Source organism: Chlorocebus sabaeus, chromosome 11 (assembly GCF_047675955.1).
Source record: "Chlorocebus sabaeus isolate Y175 chromosome 11, mChlSab1.0.hap1, whole genome shotgun sequence".
Lineage (NCBI taxonomy): Eukaryota > Metazoa > Chordata > Mammalia > Primates > Cercopithecidae > Chlorocebus > Chlorocebus sabaeus.
In genome coordinates, this window is record NC_132914.1 from 33240112 (window position 1) to 33261034 (window position 20923).

At 41.5% G+C, this 20923-nt stretch overlaps 1 protein-coding gene across 7 annotated transcripts in view; it reads left to right on the forward strand.

Annotated features, from left to right (window-relative positions):
* FGD4 (FYVE, RhoGEF and PH domain containing 4) overlaps positions 1-20923 on the forward strand; it is a 257216-nt gene that overhangs the window by 223438 nt on the left and 12855 nt on the right. For 6 of the 7 annotated variants that reach the window (XM_037990137.2, XM_037990138.2, XM_037990140.2 and 3 more), the window contains 4 exons: positions 8978-9150; positions 13730-13760; positions 14278-14370; positions 14990-15115. In XM_037990137.2, the coding sequence (XP_037846065.2) occupies positions 8978-9150; positions 13730-13760; positions 14278-14370; positions 14990-15115 (423 nt within the window). Of the gene's footprint in view, positions 1-8977; positions 9155-13729; positions 13761-14277; positions 14371-14989; positions 15116-20923 lie in introns of those variants that run through there. The other variant, XM_073020616.1, reaches the window with a different exon arrangement.

The window sequence follows — 20923 nt, forward strand, 5'->3', positions numbered from 1 at the left end:
AAAAGTACATGAGTTCTCTAGATAGTTCTTTCTCACTGCAGTCAGTCCTTGGCCCTTTCTTCACTTCCTGGAAATGACAGTCTGAGGCTTATCTCAAATATAAGAGCACTTCCTGGGGCATCCAGACCATTTTTTTTTTTTTTTGGACTCTGTCCACCTGACCTTTACTCTTTGTTATCCTAATGAATTTCAGTTCCTTTCTATATCAAATAAGATGATAATAAGAATCATAATAATAATATGCATTGACAAAAAATAAGCTAACATCGAATGGTAGCTTAATAAACGTTAGCTTTCATTCTGATTGTTATTAAAGAGAAACAGACACATGGGTGAAAAGGCTGCCTGGTGACTGGCATACAGTACATTCTTACGATGTTATTCGTGTCTGACTTTTCTGCTGCGAGGCAGTCATCTCACCCACCATGGCATGAGTTGTCATGGGGGCTCAGAGACTTCTGTGTCTGTTTCCAGTCTCCATTGAAAGGAAAACGTAGGAACTAATTGTCATGCAGAGGGGTGTTCAGTACAAGGGGTCTTGACAAAGTTCAAGGAAAATGCATATTATGAAAAAACTATGCATAGATTTCAAAGCATTTTGCAACAAAATAAACCCATAGTAACTTATTATAACATGTCCAAACAGTATCTGGTTTGAGACACTAAGAAGGGTAAGACATCAGTTTGAGCCAGGCACAGTGGCTCATACGTCTAATGCCAGCACTTTGGGAATTCGAGACAGGAAGATGGCTTGAGCTTAGGAGTTCAAGACCAGCCTGGGCAACATACAGAGACCTCCCTGTCTCTACAAAAAATTTAAAAATTAGCTGGGCATGGTAGCTTGCACCTGTAGTCGTAGCTACTTGAGAGGCTGAGGCAGGAGAATCTCTTGAGCCAAAGAGTTCCAAGGCTGCACTGAGCTATGACCATGATACCCAGCCTGGGTGACAGAGTGAGACCCTGTCTCAGAAAAATAAATAAATAAAAAATAAAGACATCAGGTTGAATCAAAGCAACATGAATTCTGTTAAAGTTGAAGCAAGAACAAACATCAAACTTACGGTGAAGCTTGGATGCAAAAATGACAAAATCATTGATTCTTCATGAAAAGTTAATGGAGACAGTGCCACAAAGAAATCAGCAGTTTACAAATGGGTAACTGATTTTAAGAAGGGTCAAAACATTGTTGAAGATGAAACCTGCAGCAGCAGACCATCCACATCCTTTCGCTAGGAAAAAATTCATCTCGTTCCTGCCCTAATTGAAGAGGACTGACAGTGAACAGCGGAAGCAGTAGCCAATACCACAGACATCTCAGTGGGGTTCATCTTGTACAAGTCTGACCAAAAAATTAAAGTTGAGCAGCTTTCCACTCAATGGGTACCGAAAATGTTGCACCCAGATCAGCTGCAGACAAGAGCAGAAGTTTTGGTGGAAATCTTAAATAAGTGACATCAAGCTTCTAAAGCATTTCTACAACAAATTGTAACAGGAGATGAAACATGGCTTTCCCAGTACAATCCTGAAGACAAAATACAATCAGAACAATGGTTACCAACAGGTACAAGTGGTCCAGTCAAAGCAAAAGAGGTCCAGTCAAGAGCAAAGGTCGTGGCAAGTGTTTTTTGGGATGCTCAAGACAATATGCCTGCTGACTTTCTCGAGGGCCAAAGAACAATAACATCTGCTTATTATGAGACGATTTTGAGAAAGCTAGCCAAAGAGTTTCGCAGAAAAACACCCAGGAAAGCTTCTCCAAAGAGTCCTTCTAAACCATGACAATGTTCTTGCTCATTATTCTCATCAAACAAGTGCAATTTTTTTAGAGTTTTGGCAGAGAATCATTAAGCATACACCTTACAGTCCTGGTTTGGTGGCTCTGACTTCTTTTTGTTTCCTAATCTTAAAGAATCTGTAAAGGACACCCATTTTCTTCAGTTAATAGTGTAAAAACTACTGCATTGCCATGGTAAAATTCTCAGGACCCTCAGTTCTTTAGGATGGATTAAATGACTGCTATCATTGATTACAAAATTGAACTTGGTAGAGCTTAGGTTGAAATAAAATTTTTTCTTTTAATTCCATTTTTCCACAAACTTTTAAAAGTCTTTTTGTATCAGTCATGTTTTTAAAAGAATTTGGTCGCTATATGACCCACTAGTTCTACTCCAAGTTTTTATAATTCAAGAAAATTGAAAACGTGTGTCTGCACAAAAACCTGTACATCTTTATCCATAACAGCATTATTCATAGTAGCCAAAAAATTTGAGACAACCTAAATGTCCATCAACTGAATAAACAAAATGTGGTATGTTCATGCAATGAAATAGTATATGTCGAGAAAAAGGAATAAAAACTTATAAATGCTACATGGATTAACCTTAAAATGTTGTGTCAAGTGGAAGATGCCAGTTACAACAGACCATATACAGTATTTATATGAAATGTCCAGAAAAAGCAAATGCATAGAGACAGGATGTAATTATTGGTTCCCTAATACTAGCAAGGAATGGAAAATGGATACGAGGTTCCCTTTTAGAGACGTAAAATGTTCTGTTACAGATATCCTAAAAACCATGATTTGTACATTTTAAAAGAGTAAATTTTATGGTATGTGAATATCTTCATAATTTAAAAGTGTGTATTTTTACCAGATTAACTATAAAAGTTCTCATTTGTGCTAGACAGAAGTACTTCTTTCACAGGTAATATAGAGAGCTAGATAGAAAACAAGGATGTGTCATGTTAGGGTTCAGAGTCCTCTTCAGAGGTCTGTTATAAAAGATCAGATGATTGCCATCGGAAAGGCAAATCGGGGTGGGGTGGGGGTGTGGCATATGAAGCGGGAGAGCAGTGGGAAAGCACCAGCATCAGGAGGCAGAGGAGCAAGCAGAAAACGTGGGCAAGAGCCTTTATTGTGGTTTCTGCAGGAAGGAATGGGCAAGACAGAGCATCAGGATTAGGAATGGCTGGTTGGAATAATTTCTTTAGGGCTTAGGGGCCGGGCTTAGGGTCTGTTGTCCTGGCCCTGAGGTGACTGGGGCAGGAGAATAGTGGCCCAGAGAGTAAGTGTTCAATACAGGAGGTGACTGCAGGTATGAGTTCTGAATTGGTTGATTTCCACATGAAAGGCGTGTTACTCTCTCTAGGAACTGGATAACCCTGGGAGGGGCAGTCCTGTCAGTGTCAACAAGGCCTTAAGATGCCTAAAATCAAAAATACATAAATAAAAAGACATGCTTAATACACCATTCTAGACAACATAGCCGGGAGCCAATGTCTTTCCTCTGTCTTTGCCTTTTAGGTGCTAGGATCATTTTCCTTTCTCCTCTTCCTCATTGATGTGACAGCCTCTGCAGTTAAACTCTGAGCTCTGGGTCTAACCAATTGCCTCGGCCTAATTTTCACATTTGGGAGTTATTTTGGAAAGAGGTTTATGTTGAATATCTTGGTGCAGAGCTGAATTAAACAGCTCTTTGGAGGACAAGTGGCAAAGAACCTTGGGGAAAATGGCAGTCAGTGACTGAGGAAAAGACTCCTCCTGTTCCAGTTACTTTAAGCCATCAAACATATCATGCCATTGCCTCCCAGGAGAATGAGGTCACGTGGCAGGAATTTTAGGAGAGCCACATTCATTCTTTGAAGACCATCTTAGAAACATTTCCAGGGTCATGTTGGTTCTTTTCATCCACCCTCTCCAGTGCTGTGCTTGTCACAGAATCCTGCCTCGCCAGTGCACATTTATTCCCATGGAGCCTCTTGTTCTTTTGCTTGTAGAAACTTCAGAAGCACCATTTTTATTTTCTTTTCTCTCTAGAAAGGTAATGAGGGCTAGTTTTCTGTTTCCTACACTTGAGATACTACATTTGTCTGGAAAATCAAACTATATTTAGAATCCTCTATCTGCTTTTGAATGATCTTCATGTGTTTGCATGTTTTCATGCCTCCACACCATACTTTTTCATTGTTTTTTATTTTAATGTAGGATGCTGTTTAACGTAAGCCATTTCATGTTGCTATCACAGAACACCTGAGACTGGCTAATTTATAAGGAACAGGGGTTTATTTTCTACAGTACTGGAGGCTGGGAAGTCTAAGATTGGGGGGCTGGCATCTGGTGAGGGCCTTTTTACTGCATCGTGACGTGCAGAAGGCCGGCATCACATGGTGAGAAAGAGAGAGAGCAAGAAATCCAATTCATGGCCTCAAGCCCTTTTATAATCGGCGTTAGTCTATTCCTGGATTAATTCATAGATTACTGGAGTCCTCATGACCCAAACACTTACATTAGGCCCCACCTCCCAACACTTCTGCGTTAGGGATTAAGTTTCCAACACATACTTTTTACACATTACTATGGCAGGTACTCTTGAAATAAACTGTCTGACATCCAAAAGTTTAAAAAAATAAAATAAAAGCAGCAAATTACCCCGCAAAACAACCAAGACATTTTATTCTTGGCTCTTTGGAGTTGTTCTGTTCCTTATTTCCTTGGAACTTGATAGAGTCAGATTATTTTTCCCTTATTTAATCTTTGAACACAGAACAAGCACTAGAAATTTTCTCCGCCAATATCCTATTACCTTTGGAAACAAACATTAATGAAATTGTCACTGGTGAGAAAACAAAATTGAATTATTTCAGTCAAACATATTTTTAGAGGCTTGAAATAAATACTTGAACAGTAGAGATCAAGAAAGACCCTCCCTCCCTGTGTTTTTAATAATATTGAGATTTGTTGTTTGTTGTTTTTTCAAGACAGAGTCTTGCTCTGTCGCCCAGGCTGGAGTGCAGTGGCGCAATCTCAGCTCACTACAAGCTCCGCCTCCCAGGTTCATGCCATTCTCCTGCCTCAGCCTCCTGAGTAGCTGAGACTACAGGCGCCCGCCACTTCGTCTGGCTAATTTTTTGTATTTTTAGTAGAGACGGGTTTCACTGTGTTAGCCAGGATGGTCTCGATCTCCTGACCTCATGATCTGCCCACCTCGGCCACCCAAAGTGCTGGGATTACAGGCGTGAGCCACCGCGCCCGGCCGAGGCTTGTAGTTTTTATCATAACCTAGGACTTGTAGAAATTGCCTCGCTAGTCTGAGATTGCTTCACTGATCACTACTTCTAAGCTGTGGGCATGAAATAAAAGGGAATCTCCCACCCTAAAAGGGAAAGTCAATGTTCTTCATACCATAGTTGCTATAATTTCTTTTTTCAGTATCAGGGAAAACCCAGAGGGAAGTAATTATTTGTGAAAGGTGGTGGTGGCTTTTGCTACAGGAGCAGGGTTCGTGGAGGGAACAGGACGAGCTACTTGGTTTCTTCCTATATATGATATCTTCTTTGTAAGCAATGATTTCTATCGTGCAGGAGCTCCCACCTTCACCTATGCAAAGAAGAAAAGGATATATGTGAAGTCCCATCTAGGGAGAATATAATAGAGGGAATATAGTCCTGAAAGCATGAAAGGGAAGGAGAAACATACACATTTATAAGATAATCTGTTCAGTGAGCATAACTACAAATGATAAATGCTAAAAACCTTCATATTCATGGACTTGTTTCTATAAAACAGCATGAGTGCTGAACTTAAAAGCCAACTTGAGGACAAGTATCACATAACTCACAAATTTTATGCCATACCATTACATTTGTCACTCAGTTTGCAGGAACAATTTGATTATTGTTGATGGCTGGAATGTGTGACCTCTGTCCCTTGTGCTGGTGGCTCTGCAGCTCCTGCAACATTCACAACTTCAACCAAATCTCCTCCTGAGAAGGCCTTGATAGAAGTGTTAACAGGAAAACTTAGCAAGCAAGCTGTGGCCTTAATCAGACGATGATATGGATGGTGATAAAAACCTTTTGGAGCTTTTTTTCAGATCTCTAAAATCTGTGTATAATGAGAGTGTCATTGCCAGATTCAGATACAGTGGACAGTTAGTGATAAAGGTCTACACCCCAAGAGGATATATTTGAGAGGCTGAGACTGGAGGATCTCTTGAGCCCCGGAATTCAAGACCAACCTGGGCAGCATAGCAGTACCCCATCTCTATTTAAGGAAAAAAAAAAAAAAAAAAAACTCTGTCTTTTTTTCCAGGATATAGGTTATATCTTTGGATATATCTGTAATGTGATCATTACAGATGTAATCATTTATTTCTACATTCTCCAGTGTGGAACTGAAATTTATAACACTGGATACAGGAACTTACAAAATGAGAAAACAACTGTGAGAAACTAACATCCAGAATGACTATTACAGACCGTCACATAAACTTGGAATGTTTTACATACCCATCAACCTTTCTTGTCTTCATAGCAATGTGAAACTGAACAGAGGGCCTAGCAGGACAGATCTAGACTCAAGTCCCAAGGAGAATAAAATGAGAAGACTTGTTGAATTTAGGCACTTAGTCTGTGCAAAGCACTGTTCTACATAATTCACATTTGTTCCATTTAATCTCAGCAACCTGTGAATTTTACAGATAATGACCTCGAGGCATGAGGGTTTGCACAGCTCATAAGAGGTAGAGTGCAGGTTTGAGAGCTTCTTGTCTGGCTTCAGAGCCTCTGCTAATAATAGTACTCAGCTGAAAGTAAAATTTTAGAGAAAATTTGAAGAATTAATAAATTGAGAAATCTTGATGAAGCAAGTAAAATAAAAACCATGTTGAATTTAGCCCACATGCTATTGGGAAAGTAAATTTTAAAGCAATTTTATTCCCTAATTGCTCTGGTCTTAGAAAATACATGTAACCCTAGAAGTAACTTGAGAAGTAATAAATATGAAGAAGATGAGTATAGACCTTCTCTCAGGAATCTGCCCTCAAATTAACACAAATATTTAGGGTTTTATTTCTTTGCATATTTTAACATAGTCAAAAGTGAACTAAATAATTTCATAAAGTCTTTGAAAGTGAATTTCTATCGTGTCAGCCTTCTAACATACCATTTTTTCATGCAATTAATAGCCCGTGCTTTTTTTTTTTTTTTTTTTTTTTTTTTTTTTTTTTTTCCTTTTTTGAATGGAATCTCACTCTATCACCCAAGCAGGAGTACAGCGGCGTGATCTCAGTTCCCTGAAACCTCTACCTCCCTGGTTCAAGGGATCCCACCTTAGCCTCCTGAGTAGCTGGGACTATATGTGCGTGCTACCACACCTGACTAATTTTTGTATTTTTTGTAGAGACAGGGATAGTCTTCATTTTTAAAGGTACATCTTGTAAAGAATAAGGTGCTGCCTTTAAAGACCTCTAATAAAACTGATGGCTTTTCAGAAAAATCATATGTGGTAAAGTCTTTTTTTTTTTTTTTTTTTGAGACGGAGTTTCACTCTTATTGCCCAAGCTAGAGTGCAATGGCACAATCTGAGCTCACTGCAACCTCAGCCTCCTGGGTTCAAGTGATTCTCCTGCCTCAACCTCCCGAGTAGCTGGGATTATAGGTGCACGCCACCGTGCCCAGCTAGTTTTTCGTATTTTTAGTAGAAACAGAGTTTCACCATGTTAGCCAGTCTGGTCTCGAACTCCTGACCTCAGGTGATCCACCCCCCTCAGCCTTCCAAAGTGTTGGGATTACAGACGTGAGCCACCACGCCTGGCCCATATGTGGTAAATTTTTAAGCAAGACTTAAGGATTCATAATACTATTCAAGAGCACTGTGGGATCACAGAGCCCTTGGCCCTGTGGCTTGCTTTTTATGTAGGGTTTAATGTCCAAATCCCACATGTTCTAATGAGATTTGAACTAATGAATAGGCTATTTTTTAAAAGCTTAACATTCAACAGTCCGGTTAAAAAAAAAAAAAAAAATTGCTGACCAGGTGCTATGTCTCACACTATAATCCCAGCACTTCTGGAGGCAGAGGTGGGAGTATCATTTGAGGCCAGGAGTTAAAGACCAGCCTGGGCAACATAGCTAGGCCCTATGTCTACAAAGACAATTTTTAATTGAGGCCAGGCATGGTAGCTCAGGCCTGTAATCCCAGCACTTTGGGAGGCCAAGGCAGAAGGATTGCTTGAGTTCAGGAGTTCAAGACCAGCCTGGGCAACATAGCAAGACCTCATCTCTACTAAGAAAAGCTAACTGGGCATGGTGGTGTGTTTCTATAGTCCTGCCTACTCAGAAGGCTGAGGCAGAAGGATGGCTTGAACCTAGAAGTTAAAGACTGCAGTGAGTTATGATTGCACCACCGTACTGCAGCCTGGGTGACAGAGTGAGACCCTATCTCCAATGTAATAATAATTGCTAAATATTACTCTCTTCTTCTAACACCTAGTTTTAGACTTGCCCTCTAAGATACATCAATGAGAAATTCTTGTGTTTAAGAACTTAAAAGGTTAAGAAATTAAGCTCCTGGTATATCAAAAGGTCCTTAGTAATTTGTTATGAATTTATTGAACTAATTTGCTTAGTACAGTAGTACAAAACTGTTGATTTAAATGAATATCAACAAAATATGAGTCATGAATGGGAAATATATTTTTTAAAGTGCGAGAATATGATTTTTTTATACAAGCATAAACCTCAATGTTTTAGAAAATAATTTTTCTCATGCAGGCAGTACTGTGTTCTCTAGAAATTACTTAGAATTTTTGTCTAGGGCTGCCTTTAAAATTGATCAGTTTCTGACTGGGCACGGTGGCTCACACCTGTAATCCCAGCACTTTGGGAGGCTGAGGCGGGCGAATCACGAGGTCAGGAGATCCAGACAATCCCAGCTAACATGGTGAAACCCCGTCTCTACTAAAAATACAAAAAAAGTAGCCAGGCGTGGTGGCAGGCGCCTGTAGTCCCAGCTACTCGGGGGGCTGAGGCAGGAGAATGGCGTGAACCCGGGAGGCAGAGCTAGCAGTGAGCCAAGAGCGCACCACTGCACTCCAGCCTGGGCAACAGAGCAAGACTCCATCTCAAAAAAAAAAAAAACACTGATCAGTTTCCCCTATTTATTTTCTTTACTGATATATGTTCCCCTTCCTTGCAGTTCAACAACATGTTGCTGTACTGTGTGCCCAGATTCAGCTTGGTAGGCTCTAAATTCACAGTTCGAACCAGGGTTGGCATTGATGGAATGAAAATTGTAGAGACTCAGAATGAAGAATATCCACATACTTTCCAGGTATCTGGGAAAGAGAGAACACTGGAACTGCAGGCCAGGTAAGGGAACCATTTCTATCACACTGCTTTCCCAAAGCAAGCATCAGAATGAATCATTAGAACAGAATGGCTCTGAGGGTTTTCCCCAAGTGAATACTGCAGATCTCTGGGACTCTGGTTGGATATAAATGCAGAGCTGTAGGTTCTTGAAAAGCAAGAGTCATGTCTCCTCTCTCTCAATTCCTCCATAGTGCCTAGGACAGTGGTTTGTTGACAGTAAGCGTTCAGTAAATTGATTAACTCTTCAGAAATACAGGGTACTCAGAGGATGAAATTATTGCTATCAAGCCAGTACCTTGACTTACAGGAAAAGGTTCTCTCCTAATCCTTCCACCCCTCCTTTTGGTCCACAAATATTTATTGATGCTTGTTATTCCATGCTAATCTCTGAGTCTTTCAGATACTCTACATTTTAGGGCCTTAGGGGCACTTGAATGGAAAGAAATGTTCATAAGAGGCAGGGTGGTAAGGGTAAAACTTCTCCCACCATAGTTGCAGAATACATGAAGGGAGCCATTAGGGACTCAGGTGGCCTCTGACAACCAGGACTTCTAGAAGGTATGGCTCTTGTTATATTTTTATTGGGAGAGAAAGGTTTGGAGTTCTGGCTAACATTCCCCTAGCCATAACCTTTTTTTTTTTCCCTTACTTTTTATTTTTGAGATGGAATTTCACTCTTGTTGCCCAAACTGGAGTGCGATGGCATGATCTCAGCTCACGGCAACCTCTGCCTCCCAGGTTCAAGCGATTTTCCTGGCTCAGTCTCCTGAGTACCTGGGATTACAGGCACCTGCCACCACGCCTGGCAATTTTTTTTTTTTTTTTTTTTTTTTTGAGACGGAGTCTCGCTCTGTCTCCCAGGCTGGAGTGCAGTGGCCTGATCTCGGCTCACTGCAAGCTCCGCCTCCTGGGTTCACACCATTCTCCTACCTCAGCCTCCTGAGTTAATTTTTGTATTTTTAATGGAAACAGGGTTTCACCATGTTGACCAGGGTGGTCTCGAACTCCTGAGCTCAGGTGATCCACCCCCCCCCAGCCTCTCATAATGCTAGGATTACAGGCATGAGCCACTGCACCTAGCCCGTAACCATTTTTAAAGGATTAAAAAGTCCATGAGAACCACTGCAGTTGATCAGAGCTACCTCTTGCATGAACCTCTGGAATACAGAGTGCTGTCAGGTTTTGAAATACCTGCTTTAGAAAACAGTCATCCAAGCTGGGCTCGGTGGCTCACGCCTGTAATCCCAACACTTTGGGAGGCTGAGGTGGGGGGATCACTTGAGATCAGGAGTTCTAGACCAGCCTGGCCAACATGGCAAAACCCCATCTTTGCTAAAACTACAAAAATTAGCCAGGCATGATCCCATTACTGCACTCCAGCCTGGACAACAGAGTGAGACTCTGTCTCAAAAAATAATAAGTCATCCATTTATTGTTCTAATGCATGGCCTGGTAAAAATTTAGATGCTTCAGGGGGTCACAGAGCAGAGGGTGAAGAACCAATCCTAGCTCTAGTGGTGTCAATATCCCAGAATCCATGGAGACTCAGAATATTCTTCTGGTCCTTTCCACCATTAGCTTATGCTTCTGGCTGCTCAGGTGAATTTACCCTGAATATTTGTACTTAGTAACTGCTTAAAAGCTGAAATTTCAGATTTTAAAAAGAGAATAAATCATTTTAACAGGTATCTGTACCCAGGGAGTCCAAGAATTGGTGAATTTACAGTTTTGGAATGTGGGCAGGCTGGGAAGGTTTGAAGAAACAGCCTGTTCTTTGATTTTCCACAGAGAATATGTACTGAACTTCCTTTTCCTCAGGGAGCAGGTAGCATTTGAAACTTGCCTTTGAGTGTCATTGTTTCCCTACCTCATGGTGGGTTTGGGCCCTAGCCCCTCAAACCCAAGGGCAGAATATATGATGCTCTGCTGAAGGCTCTTGACTGAGTCCTCACTCAGTGGTTGATTTACTGAGCTAATGGCCCTAATGGCCCTGGCAACAAGGAACACTATCAATAGTTCTTTTTTTTTTTTTTTTTTTTTGAGACAGAGTCTCGCTCTGTTGCCCAGGCTAGAGTGCAGTGGCATGATCTTGGCTCACTGCAACCTCCATACCCTGGGTTCAAGTGATTCTCATGCCTCAGCCTCCCAAGTAGCTGGGACTATAGGTGCCTGCTACCAAGCCCTACTAACTTTTGTATTTTTAGTATAGATGGGGTTTCACCATTTTGGCCGGGCTAGTCTCGAACTGACCTCAGGTGGTCCACCCACCTTGGCCTTCCAAAGTACTGGAATTATAGGCGTGAGCCACCGCACCCGGCCTCATCAATAGTTCTGATCATCATAGTTTTCACTGCAGAAAGAATGAAGGCATTGCTGACTCTGAAATTTCAGCACACTTCCAATCTGCAAACCCAAGAGATGTGTGTAACTACAGGGGAGATATTTCTAAGGTTTCTTAGTTTGCCTGAACGGATACTTTCAGTCCTCTTTTAGCCAGTTGGGCTATTTTCTCATCAAGATGGGGCTAATTGGTGAGGAATTTTCTTAAGTACAGGCAGTCTTCACTTTATAACATTCCAACACACAGTACTGGATACCTTCCATTTCTTGTTGGAAACATGGTTATTCTGTCAAAAAATTTTTATTTACCTAATCTCATTGCTCTAGTTATATTTGTGCTTATATGGTGATATTGAACATCTGAATTAAGTGATTATTTTTGGTATGATCTATCATGCTCTTTTTTTTTTTTTTTTGAGGCTGAGTTTTACTCTTGTCACCCAGGCTGGAGGGCAATGGTGCAATCTTAGCTCACTGCAACCTCCTCCTCCCAGGTTCAAGCAATTCCTCTGCCTCAGCCTCCCAGAGTAGCCAGGATTGTGGGCACATGCCGCCACACCCAGCTAATTTTTTATTTTTAGTGGAGACAGAGTTTCACCATGTTGGCCAGGCTGGTCTCAAACTCCTGACCTCAGGTGATCTGCCCACCTCAGCCTCCCAAAGTGCTGGGATTACAGGCCTAAGCCACCACACCCAGCCTATCATGCTCTGTTAAGAATGGGACAAACACTGAAGTTCCAAGAAAGTCAGAGTGCCATAGGAATTATGTGGAATCAAAACTTGGGTATATATTTGGAGATACTGAAAGAGTATTTGATTCTGAAGCTAACCGGGAAAAAAGGACCCCACTTTTCTTGCTAAGGTGTGAGTCAGCCTCAAGACTGAAGTACTTTTGTGCTGCTGCTTCTACTTTCAAAAAGATAAAAAGTATTCTGTTTTATATACAGAATACCGTTATGGTTTTCTATTGCTAAGTGGAAATTAAAATATAAGGGGGAAAACAATCTACCATAACTAAAAACTAAAAGGAAAAGCTATAAAGACTTGTTGGGTTTCTCTGCATTTGAAAGGCTAAAAGCAGCTAGCAAATAACTGTGCTTCCAGGGCAACAGAGCTGTGGTGGCAAGGCAGAGCAATAGGGAGAGTTTTTTAATTTTTAATTTTTTTTTTTTATTTTGAGAAGCAAGATTGAAGCCCCCAGGTGAACAACGAGCAGAAGCTTCCACTTGGCAGACATAGATTCCAGCAGCATTCCTGGCACATCATGGTGTTCAATAATCAATTTGCTGGAAAGATAGCTTGTGACACAGAAACAATCCTTCAGCTAGCCTCATGCATATTTCATACCTGTGGGCAGGCAGGTGACCTTCAGGCTGGAATTCAAACTTAGCCCCTCTACCAAGCACATACAAACAGATAGAGCACACTCTTTCATCCTCTTCAGAATTTTTCAATGTGGAGATCTTACCCAGTTCAGACTCCACTACGGAAGATTTTTCAAATGCGGTATGTGATAGCAGCCAGCAACATAAGCTACCTGCAAGAAAGAGGAAATAACGTTTGCCTTATAGGAAAAAAGGGAACCTGACGACAGTCAAGGAAATTTGTTTTCTAAGGATAATTACTAAACACTGGGGTCTCTTAATCTGTAACACCTCCTTCCTATAGGCATTTAAAATTTTTTTATGCTTTTCTTTATCTAAAAGGGGTTAGGTTTGGTATTGCCTAAAGCCTTCTAAGAACTGGAAAATAAAATTAAATTGTTTATCAAAGGAAATGTTAAATAGCTCCCTAAGGCTTTACGGAGATATTTTAGATTCTCAAAGATAATTACTATCTCTTCTAAGATGGGCTGTGATTAGTAGCCTTTAGTAGCCCTCATGTGTTTTAGAAAACTGGAAGATTAGCTGTTGTATATTCAGTGTAATGCTATATATACAGTCACCTGATATATCTAACCGGATGATGGTGATTAGACTTCATGTCTGGACAGTATATTAATGGAAGCTAAACCTAACTAGCCCCATCAAATTTTATGTGTACCAAAGTCAGTGAATAGTCTGAACCTGTTTTTAAGATTTTTATTTGTTTAATTGCCAGAGATTAATTTTTATTATAATTCCTTCCATAACATCCCTGAATTTTCCAGAAAGTTGGAACAACATGAAAGCATAGTTTTATTCACTGGCTGTGAATCATTAATGTTCTTTACATTCACTTTAATTTTGTTTTGTTTTAGTTCTGCACAAGACAAAGAAGAATGGATCAAGGTACGCCTCATTTCTATTTCCTTTTCTTTCTTTTTTTTGAGACAGAGTCTCACTCTCACCCAGCGTGGAGTGCAGTGGTGCGTCATGTCTCACTGCAGCCTGTGCCTGGGCTCAAGCAATTCTTGCATCTCAGCCTCTCGAGTAGCTGGGACTATAGGTGTGCACCACCATGCCTGGTTAATTTTTTTTGTATTTCGTAGAGATGAGGTTTCACCATGTTACCTAGGCTGGTCTCAAACCCCTGAGCTCAAGCGATCTGCCTGCTTCAGTCTCCCAAAGTGCTGGGATTACAGGTGTGAGCCACCGCGCCCAGCTTATTTTCACTTTTGTTTTTTAGTAACATCTCTGTGTATACAAATGTGCATATATTGTTGTGTGTGTTTTAATATGCAGTCATCAGAACAGGTTCACTTAATTTTCAAAATGATTCCTATCATAGATATTTGTTTGATAAAGTATATTCGTTGGTTTATATGAGAAACTTTAATGTGTTCTTTGAATTTTACTTATACTTTAGGCCCTTCAAGAAACCATCGATGCTTTTCATCAAAGGCATGAAACCTTCAGAAATGCAATTGCAAAGGATAATGACATTCACTCAGAGGTTTCTGTGAGTTGAATTAAATTCTTAACTTCAAGCTCTTTCATATCTTTGCAGGTGCAGAAGATCTGTCTAATCATTTTGTTCTCCAACCTTTTCCCTTTACAATGTCAGAACTGGCTGGTTAGACAGAATCTCATTCTTTCTTAGATGAACACAATAGTGAGTGACTTTTCTTTCTACTTGAACTTCTTTGAATTTTTCTTATTCTTTTTTTTTTTTTTTTTGAAACAGAGTCTTGCTGTGTTGCACAGGCTAGAGTGCAGTGGCGCAATCTTGGCTCACTGCAACCTCCGCCTCCTGGGTTCAAGCAATTTTCCTGCCTCAGCCTCCCGAGTAGCTGGGATTATAGGTGCATGCCACCATGCTGAGCTAATTTTTGTATTTTTAGTAGAGAGAGGGTTTGACCACGTTGGCCAGACTGGTCTCAAACTACTGACTTCAGGTGATCTGCCCACCTCAGCCTCCCAGGGTGCTGGGATTATAGGCGTGAGCCACTGCACCTGGCCTTGTTCTTGAGTTTCAGAACATGGTTTGAGCAATATAGTTAAAGTTCTTTCAAAAAATAATAATAAAAGGGAATTATAGTTTTTTTCCTATTAAAATTGAATCTCTCTTCCCTTTTTAGACTGCTGAGCTAGGGAAAAGAGCCCCAAGATGGATCCGAGATAATGAAGTGACAATGTGTATGAAATGTAAAGAGCCTTTCAATGCACTGACGCGAAGGAGGCATCATTGTCGAGCCTGTGGATATGTAAGTGAGATTTCTTGATCATTAAGGTTGCTAGTAACTATAGAAGTGATATAAAGTCATCAACTTGGGACACACAAAAAAATGACTTTCAACAAATCACTTAATACATTTATTTTGGTGCCAACTGTGTGCAGAGAACTGTGCTGAGCCCCAGAGGAAAAAACGTTAGACAAAAGGTTCCCTGGCTTTACAGAGCTTACATTGTAATGGAGAAGACAGACACATAAGAATTTCAAATTACTATAGATGAAATAAAACAATTGAGAAGTTTAAAATGGACAGTATTAGTAACAGAGGAAGATGTGGAACCAAGTTTGGTGAGAAAAAGAGACCTATCTGAGGGGTTGGTATTTAAGATGATGCTTAAAAGACTGAGAAAGGGGCTGGGCGCAGTGGCTCACGCCTATAATCCCAGCACTTTGGGAGGCCAAGGCAGGCAGATCACCTGAGGTCAGAAGTTTGAGACCAGCCTGACCAACATGGTGAAATCCCATCTTTACTAAAAATACAAAATTAGCCAGGCATGGCGGCACGTGCCTGTAATCACAGCTACTTGGGAGGCTGAGGTGGGAGAATTACTTGAACCCAGAAGGCAGAGGTTTCAGTGAGCTGAGATCGTGTCATTGCACTCCAGCCTGGGCAGCAAGAGTGAAACTCTGTCTCAGAAAAGAAAGGAAAAAAAGGTGGGGGTTGAGAAAGAGCCGATAATCAATAGAGACAGGGAGAAACTTCAGACAGTGAAAGTCTATATGCAAAGCCTCTGAGCTAGGAAGGAACTTGGTCTATTCATGAGACTGCCAAAGGTCATGAGGCTGGAGCGTGGTGAGTAAGAGGAGGAATGTTAGATAAATAATGGCCAAAGGATGTGTGTGAGAAACAAGAATAGATGGAAGCCACAGTACAAGTAGATGTGCTGGCTTTGATGGGGAGAGGAAAACTTCCTCCATTATATCAGAAGGGAAAAAGAAAAAGATGGGTACAAATGTGGGTGAGTTGGCGTTTTTGTTGCTCTGGTGGTGAGAAATGAGGGAGTTTAGGTGCAATATGTGTTTATTTGGTTTTTTTTGTTTGTTTTTTTTTGTTTGTTTGTTTTTTGAGACCGAGTTTCACTCTTGTTGCCCAGGCTGGAGTGCGATGACGTGATCTCGGTTCACCGCAACCTCCGCCTCCCGGGTTCAAGCAATTCTCCTGCCTCAGCTTCCCTAGTAACTAGGATTACAGGCATGTGCCACCACACCTGGCTAATTTTTGTATTTTTAGTAGGGATGGGGTTTCTCCATGTTGGTCAGGCTGGTCTTGAACTCCTGACCTCAGGTGATCCGCCTACCTCGGCCTCCCAAAGTGCTGGGTTACAGGCGTGAGCCACCACACCTGGCTAAATACATTTTTTTTTTTTTTTTGAGACAGAGTCTCGCCCTTTTGCCCAAGTTGGAGTGCAATGGTGTGATCTCGGCTCACTGCAACCTCCGCCTCCCGGTTCAAGTGATTCTCCTGCCTCAGCCTCCCAAGTAGCTGGGATTACGGGCGTGCACCACCATGTCTAGCTAATTTTTTGTATCTTTAGTACAGATGAGGTTTCACCATGTTGGCCAGGCTGGTCTCGAACTCCTGACTTCATGATCTGCCCACCTTGGCCTCCCAAAGTGCTGGCATTACAGGCATGAGCCACCACACCTGGCTCCATTTACGTGCAATATCTGTATGTTCACTGAAGAATGAAGTGGAGTCATCAGTTGAAAGTGAAGGGGAAGGAGGAAGAGATGGGGAGATTCAAGAAAGAGGACTAAGCGTGAAAATTTTCTCTGGGCAGAGAAAGGTGAGCCTAGTAGAGAAACAAAGTTGGACTTGGGCACCTGTTAGAAATTTACAGTTATAAATTTAAAGGGACACTAGTGAGTTTAATGGCAGTGATTTTTCTCTAACAAGATAGAGCAACTCAGGCCAGCGAAGGCAGATAGCAGGATTTATCTAGAGTAAGCATAATGAGAAAAACACTGGAAGAGAAGGGAAGTATTTGCATCAGAGAGTTAATAATGAATAAGAGAAGTCTCGATTGGATAAAAAGAGCAGGAAAGCTGGGAAACAGGCTGATGGTTAATGAGAAAGTGGTGGGGTCTGTGGACAGAATAATTTCAGTAAGTTCAGAGATGTATGGTAGCGGACATCTTGGGGCCAATGAATTAGAACTAAGAGAGATGTTGGTAAAAAAAATGGGATATGTGAACCTGGCATGCCAGATATGGTTCACTGTCTGGAGGTGACAGTCCCGGGGGTGACCGTGAGATTGGACAGAGAAGGTAGACTGCACGGCGCTGGCAGCAGAGATATAAGGCAGTAGAGCTGGGCTTGTCATGTGAATGTTGAAGTCCACAGACATTGTGGTAGAGCAGAGAACTATGATCTGTTAGTGAGAAATTCCTGAGTGAGTGGGTGTGGGGCAGATGATGAGGAGATGCTAACTCAGTAGGAGAGATGGGTAGAGCCAGACGATGATGGGCCTCAGAGCTGCCAGGGGTTTTTGAAGGCAAGAAGAGTCAGGGAATACACGCCTCAGTTCTCAGCCCTGAGGTCTCAGAGGTGACAGAAGGTGAAGTGAAAAAAAAAAAAAAAAAGGGCCGGGCGCGTTGACTCAAGCCTGTAATCCCAGCACTTTGGGAGGCCGAGACGGGCGGATCACGAGGTCAGGAGATCGAGGACATCCTGGCTAACCCAGTGAAACCCTGTCTCTACTAAAAAATACAAAAAAAACTAGCCGGACGAGGTGTCGGGCGCCTGTAGTCCCAGCTACTCGGGAGGCTGAGGCAGGAGAATGGCGTGAACCCGGGAGGCGGAGCTTGCAGTGAGCTGAGATCCGGCCACTGCACTCCAGCCTGGGCGACAGAGCGAGACTCCGTCTCAAAAAAAAAGCCTCCACTAGAGAAAAGAGCCTGAGGATATGGAAGAGTTTGATTCTAGAGTGAAAGGTCCAGAGGGCCCAATGGAGGGGAAAGTGGGAGATGGGGACTGAACTAGATTAAATTATGTACAGAGGTCGGGCGCGGTGGCTCACCCTTATAATCCCAGCACTTTGGGAGGCTGAGACGGGCGGATCTCCTGAGGTTGGGAGTTCGAGACCAGCCTGACCAACGTGGAGAAATCCCATCTCTACTAAAAATACAAAATTAGCTGGGCGTGGTGGTGCATGCCTGTAATTCCAGCTACTCGGGAGGCTGAGGCAGGAGAATCGCTTGAACCCGGGAGGCGGAGGTTGCGATGAGCCAAGATTGCGCCATCGCACTCCAGCCTGGGGTACAGAGCGAGATTCTGTCTCAAAAAAAAATTATGTACAGGGCAATATGTTTGGGGATGAGGCTGAGAAAATAACCAGAGAGCTGGGCGTTTTCCTGGGATATGAGATAAACAGGAAAGTGGGGCATGACATGGAGTGAATTCTACTGGTGTTTGAGATAAGGCTAGGCACCCAGACCTATTGCTGTGATCCCAAATGTTTCCCTTGGTGGCATGGCAGCCTAAACGATGGTGTTTCCTGATAATCTAAAGAACCATGCTTCACCCTGAAGATACACATGTTATGTATTGGAGGACACAAGCTGCTTGATATTGGAGTAAGCACTGCAAGACTGGCAGAAAACTGTGGCTGGAATGGTGTAGGTAAGAATCAGGTCATTGACAGCCAGAGATGCCATGGTAAGATGCTTAGATTTGATCACACTTTAAAGGGAATTGGTTCAATGAAGAAAGAGCTGAGAAAGACAGGGAGTGAGTAGTCAGGAATGACTTTAATGTTAAGATTTGGGTGACTGGCTAAATGGCAGTGTGCTATTGACATAAGAAATAGAAAAATGAAGCAAGTTGAAATGAAGGGGAGAGGAGCAGAAATAAAAACAATAGCAGTTACCATTTATGATGTACCAGTGCCAGGCATTGTTTGAAGTGTGTTGTGTATACTGTTGCTTATGGTTTCTCAATTCCCCTGTGAGGAAGGTTGTATTTTCTCCATTATATAAATCAGAAATGGACTCTTAGAAAAGTTATGTTATTTCTGTTATTTGTTTTTCTTTTTTCTTACTTTCTTCCTGTGGAATTCAGTTCAGATATATATAACATTACCTCATTCCATCTTCTATGTCTCTCCTGTTTTCTATCTCTGTGTCTCTCTCTATAGCATTTTATTCATCTCTATCTCCTGTTTTGTTCATTTACTCTCCAGTTGTAGCAAATATGCTGTTTTGTTCATTTTTAATTTTAATTATTTCTAAAAGTTTTTTCCTTCCAAATCTGCCTGACCATTTCTGATAGTTTTTGTTGTTTGCCACTTTATGTTTTCAAACATTTCTTATGTAATTTTCAAATTTGTGTCTAACAATGCCAGTAGCCAAAGACATTTCAAGGGTTCCAAATCTGTTGTTTCTACTAAATTCTAGCTCCTGGAGACTTGCTTTCTGCTGTAATTAGTCTCTTCTCATTGTGAGCTTGTATTTGGTTGATACTTCATCATCTTCCTTTCATAAGTTTTGGCGTAATGACCAAGTCTCAGACCCTTGTCCTCCAGGCCCCATGGACTGTCTCCTAATCCCAGGACTGTCCAACCCGAGCTTTGTTTGCTCCATTCCTTCACCATTACAATTTCAGCTTATTGTATGTGTGTTGTTTTGCTTGTTCATTGGGTTTGGGGGCCTTGGAAAGTTCTCTTACTTTAATGTAAAGAAGTAAAACATTACAATTATTTGCTGAATTTTGTCCAGGATCCAGTTGTATTATAGTAAAACTCTTCTCAGAGTATCTATCTAGTCTGTCATACTGACAGCAGCAAGAGTCAAAAACATATTTAATCGTGGTTATGTATTTCTCTATGACTGTTTACATAGTCTTTTTATATCCTAAAGTTATATAAACTTCAGCTGGTCATGGTAGCTCATACCTATAATCCCAGCACTTTGGGAGGGAGGTTGAGGCAGGTGGATCACAAAGTCAGGAGATCAAGACCATCCTGCCCAACATGGTGAAACTCCATCTCTACTAAAAATACAAAAATTAACTGGGTGTGGTGGCGTGTGCCTGTAATCCCAGCTACTCAGGGGGATGAGGCAGGAGAATGGCTTGAACCCAGGAGGTGGAGATTGCAGTGACCCAAGATCACACCACTGCACTCCAGCCTGGCGACAGAGTAAGACTACATCTCAAAAAAAAAAAAAAAAAAATTAGCCTGGTGTGGTGGCACACACCTGTAGTCCCAGCTACTCAGGAGGCTGAGGTGGGAGAATTGTTTGAGCTCTTGAGGTCAAGGCTGCAGTGAGCCAAGACACACCACTGCTCTTCAGCCTGGGTGACAGACCCCAGGTCTTGACCCCATCTCAAAAAAATAAAAAATGAAAAGTTATATAAACTTCTATAAAAACTTATAATTTTTCTGGTTTTTGTGTTTCTTTGACACTTTATAAATTCCCCTCTTGTTTATGGAATTTCAGGTTCCTTATCCAAAAATATATTTCTGATTGTAAGTTAATAACTATATTGCTAATATTTAAATGCAATGATGCTACATGTTAACATAATTTGATCATGATTTGGTCAGCCATTGAGCTGACTTTCATATGGAAAAAGTGAGGAACAAACTATGGAATGAAGCTGGAGAGACGCAGTGGCAATTTTTGGAGGGCCTTGTAAACCAAGTTAAAGATCATAGCCCTTCTCCTAAAAGGAATGGAAGACAGAGAACAGTAGGTGTTTACAGTGTTATGAGCAAATATATTGTGGGCTTAAGTGCAACAGTTCTTATTGATAGTTGTTTTAGTTATTCTTCCTATT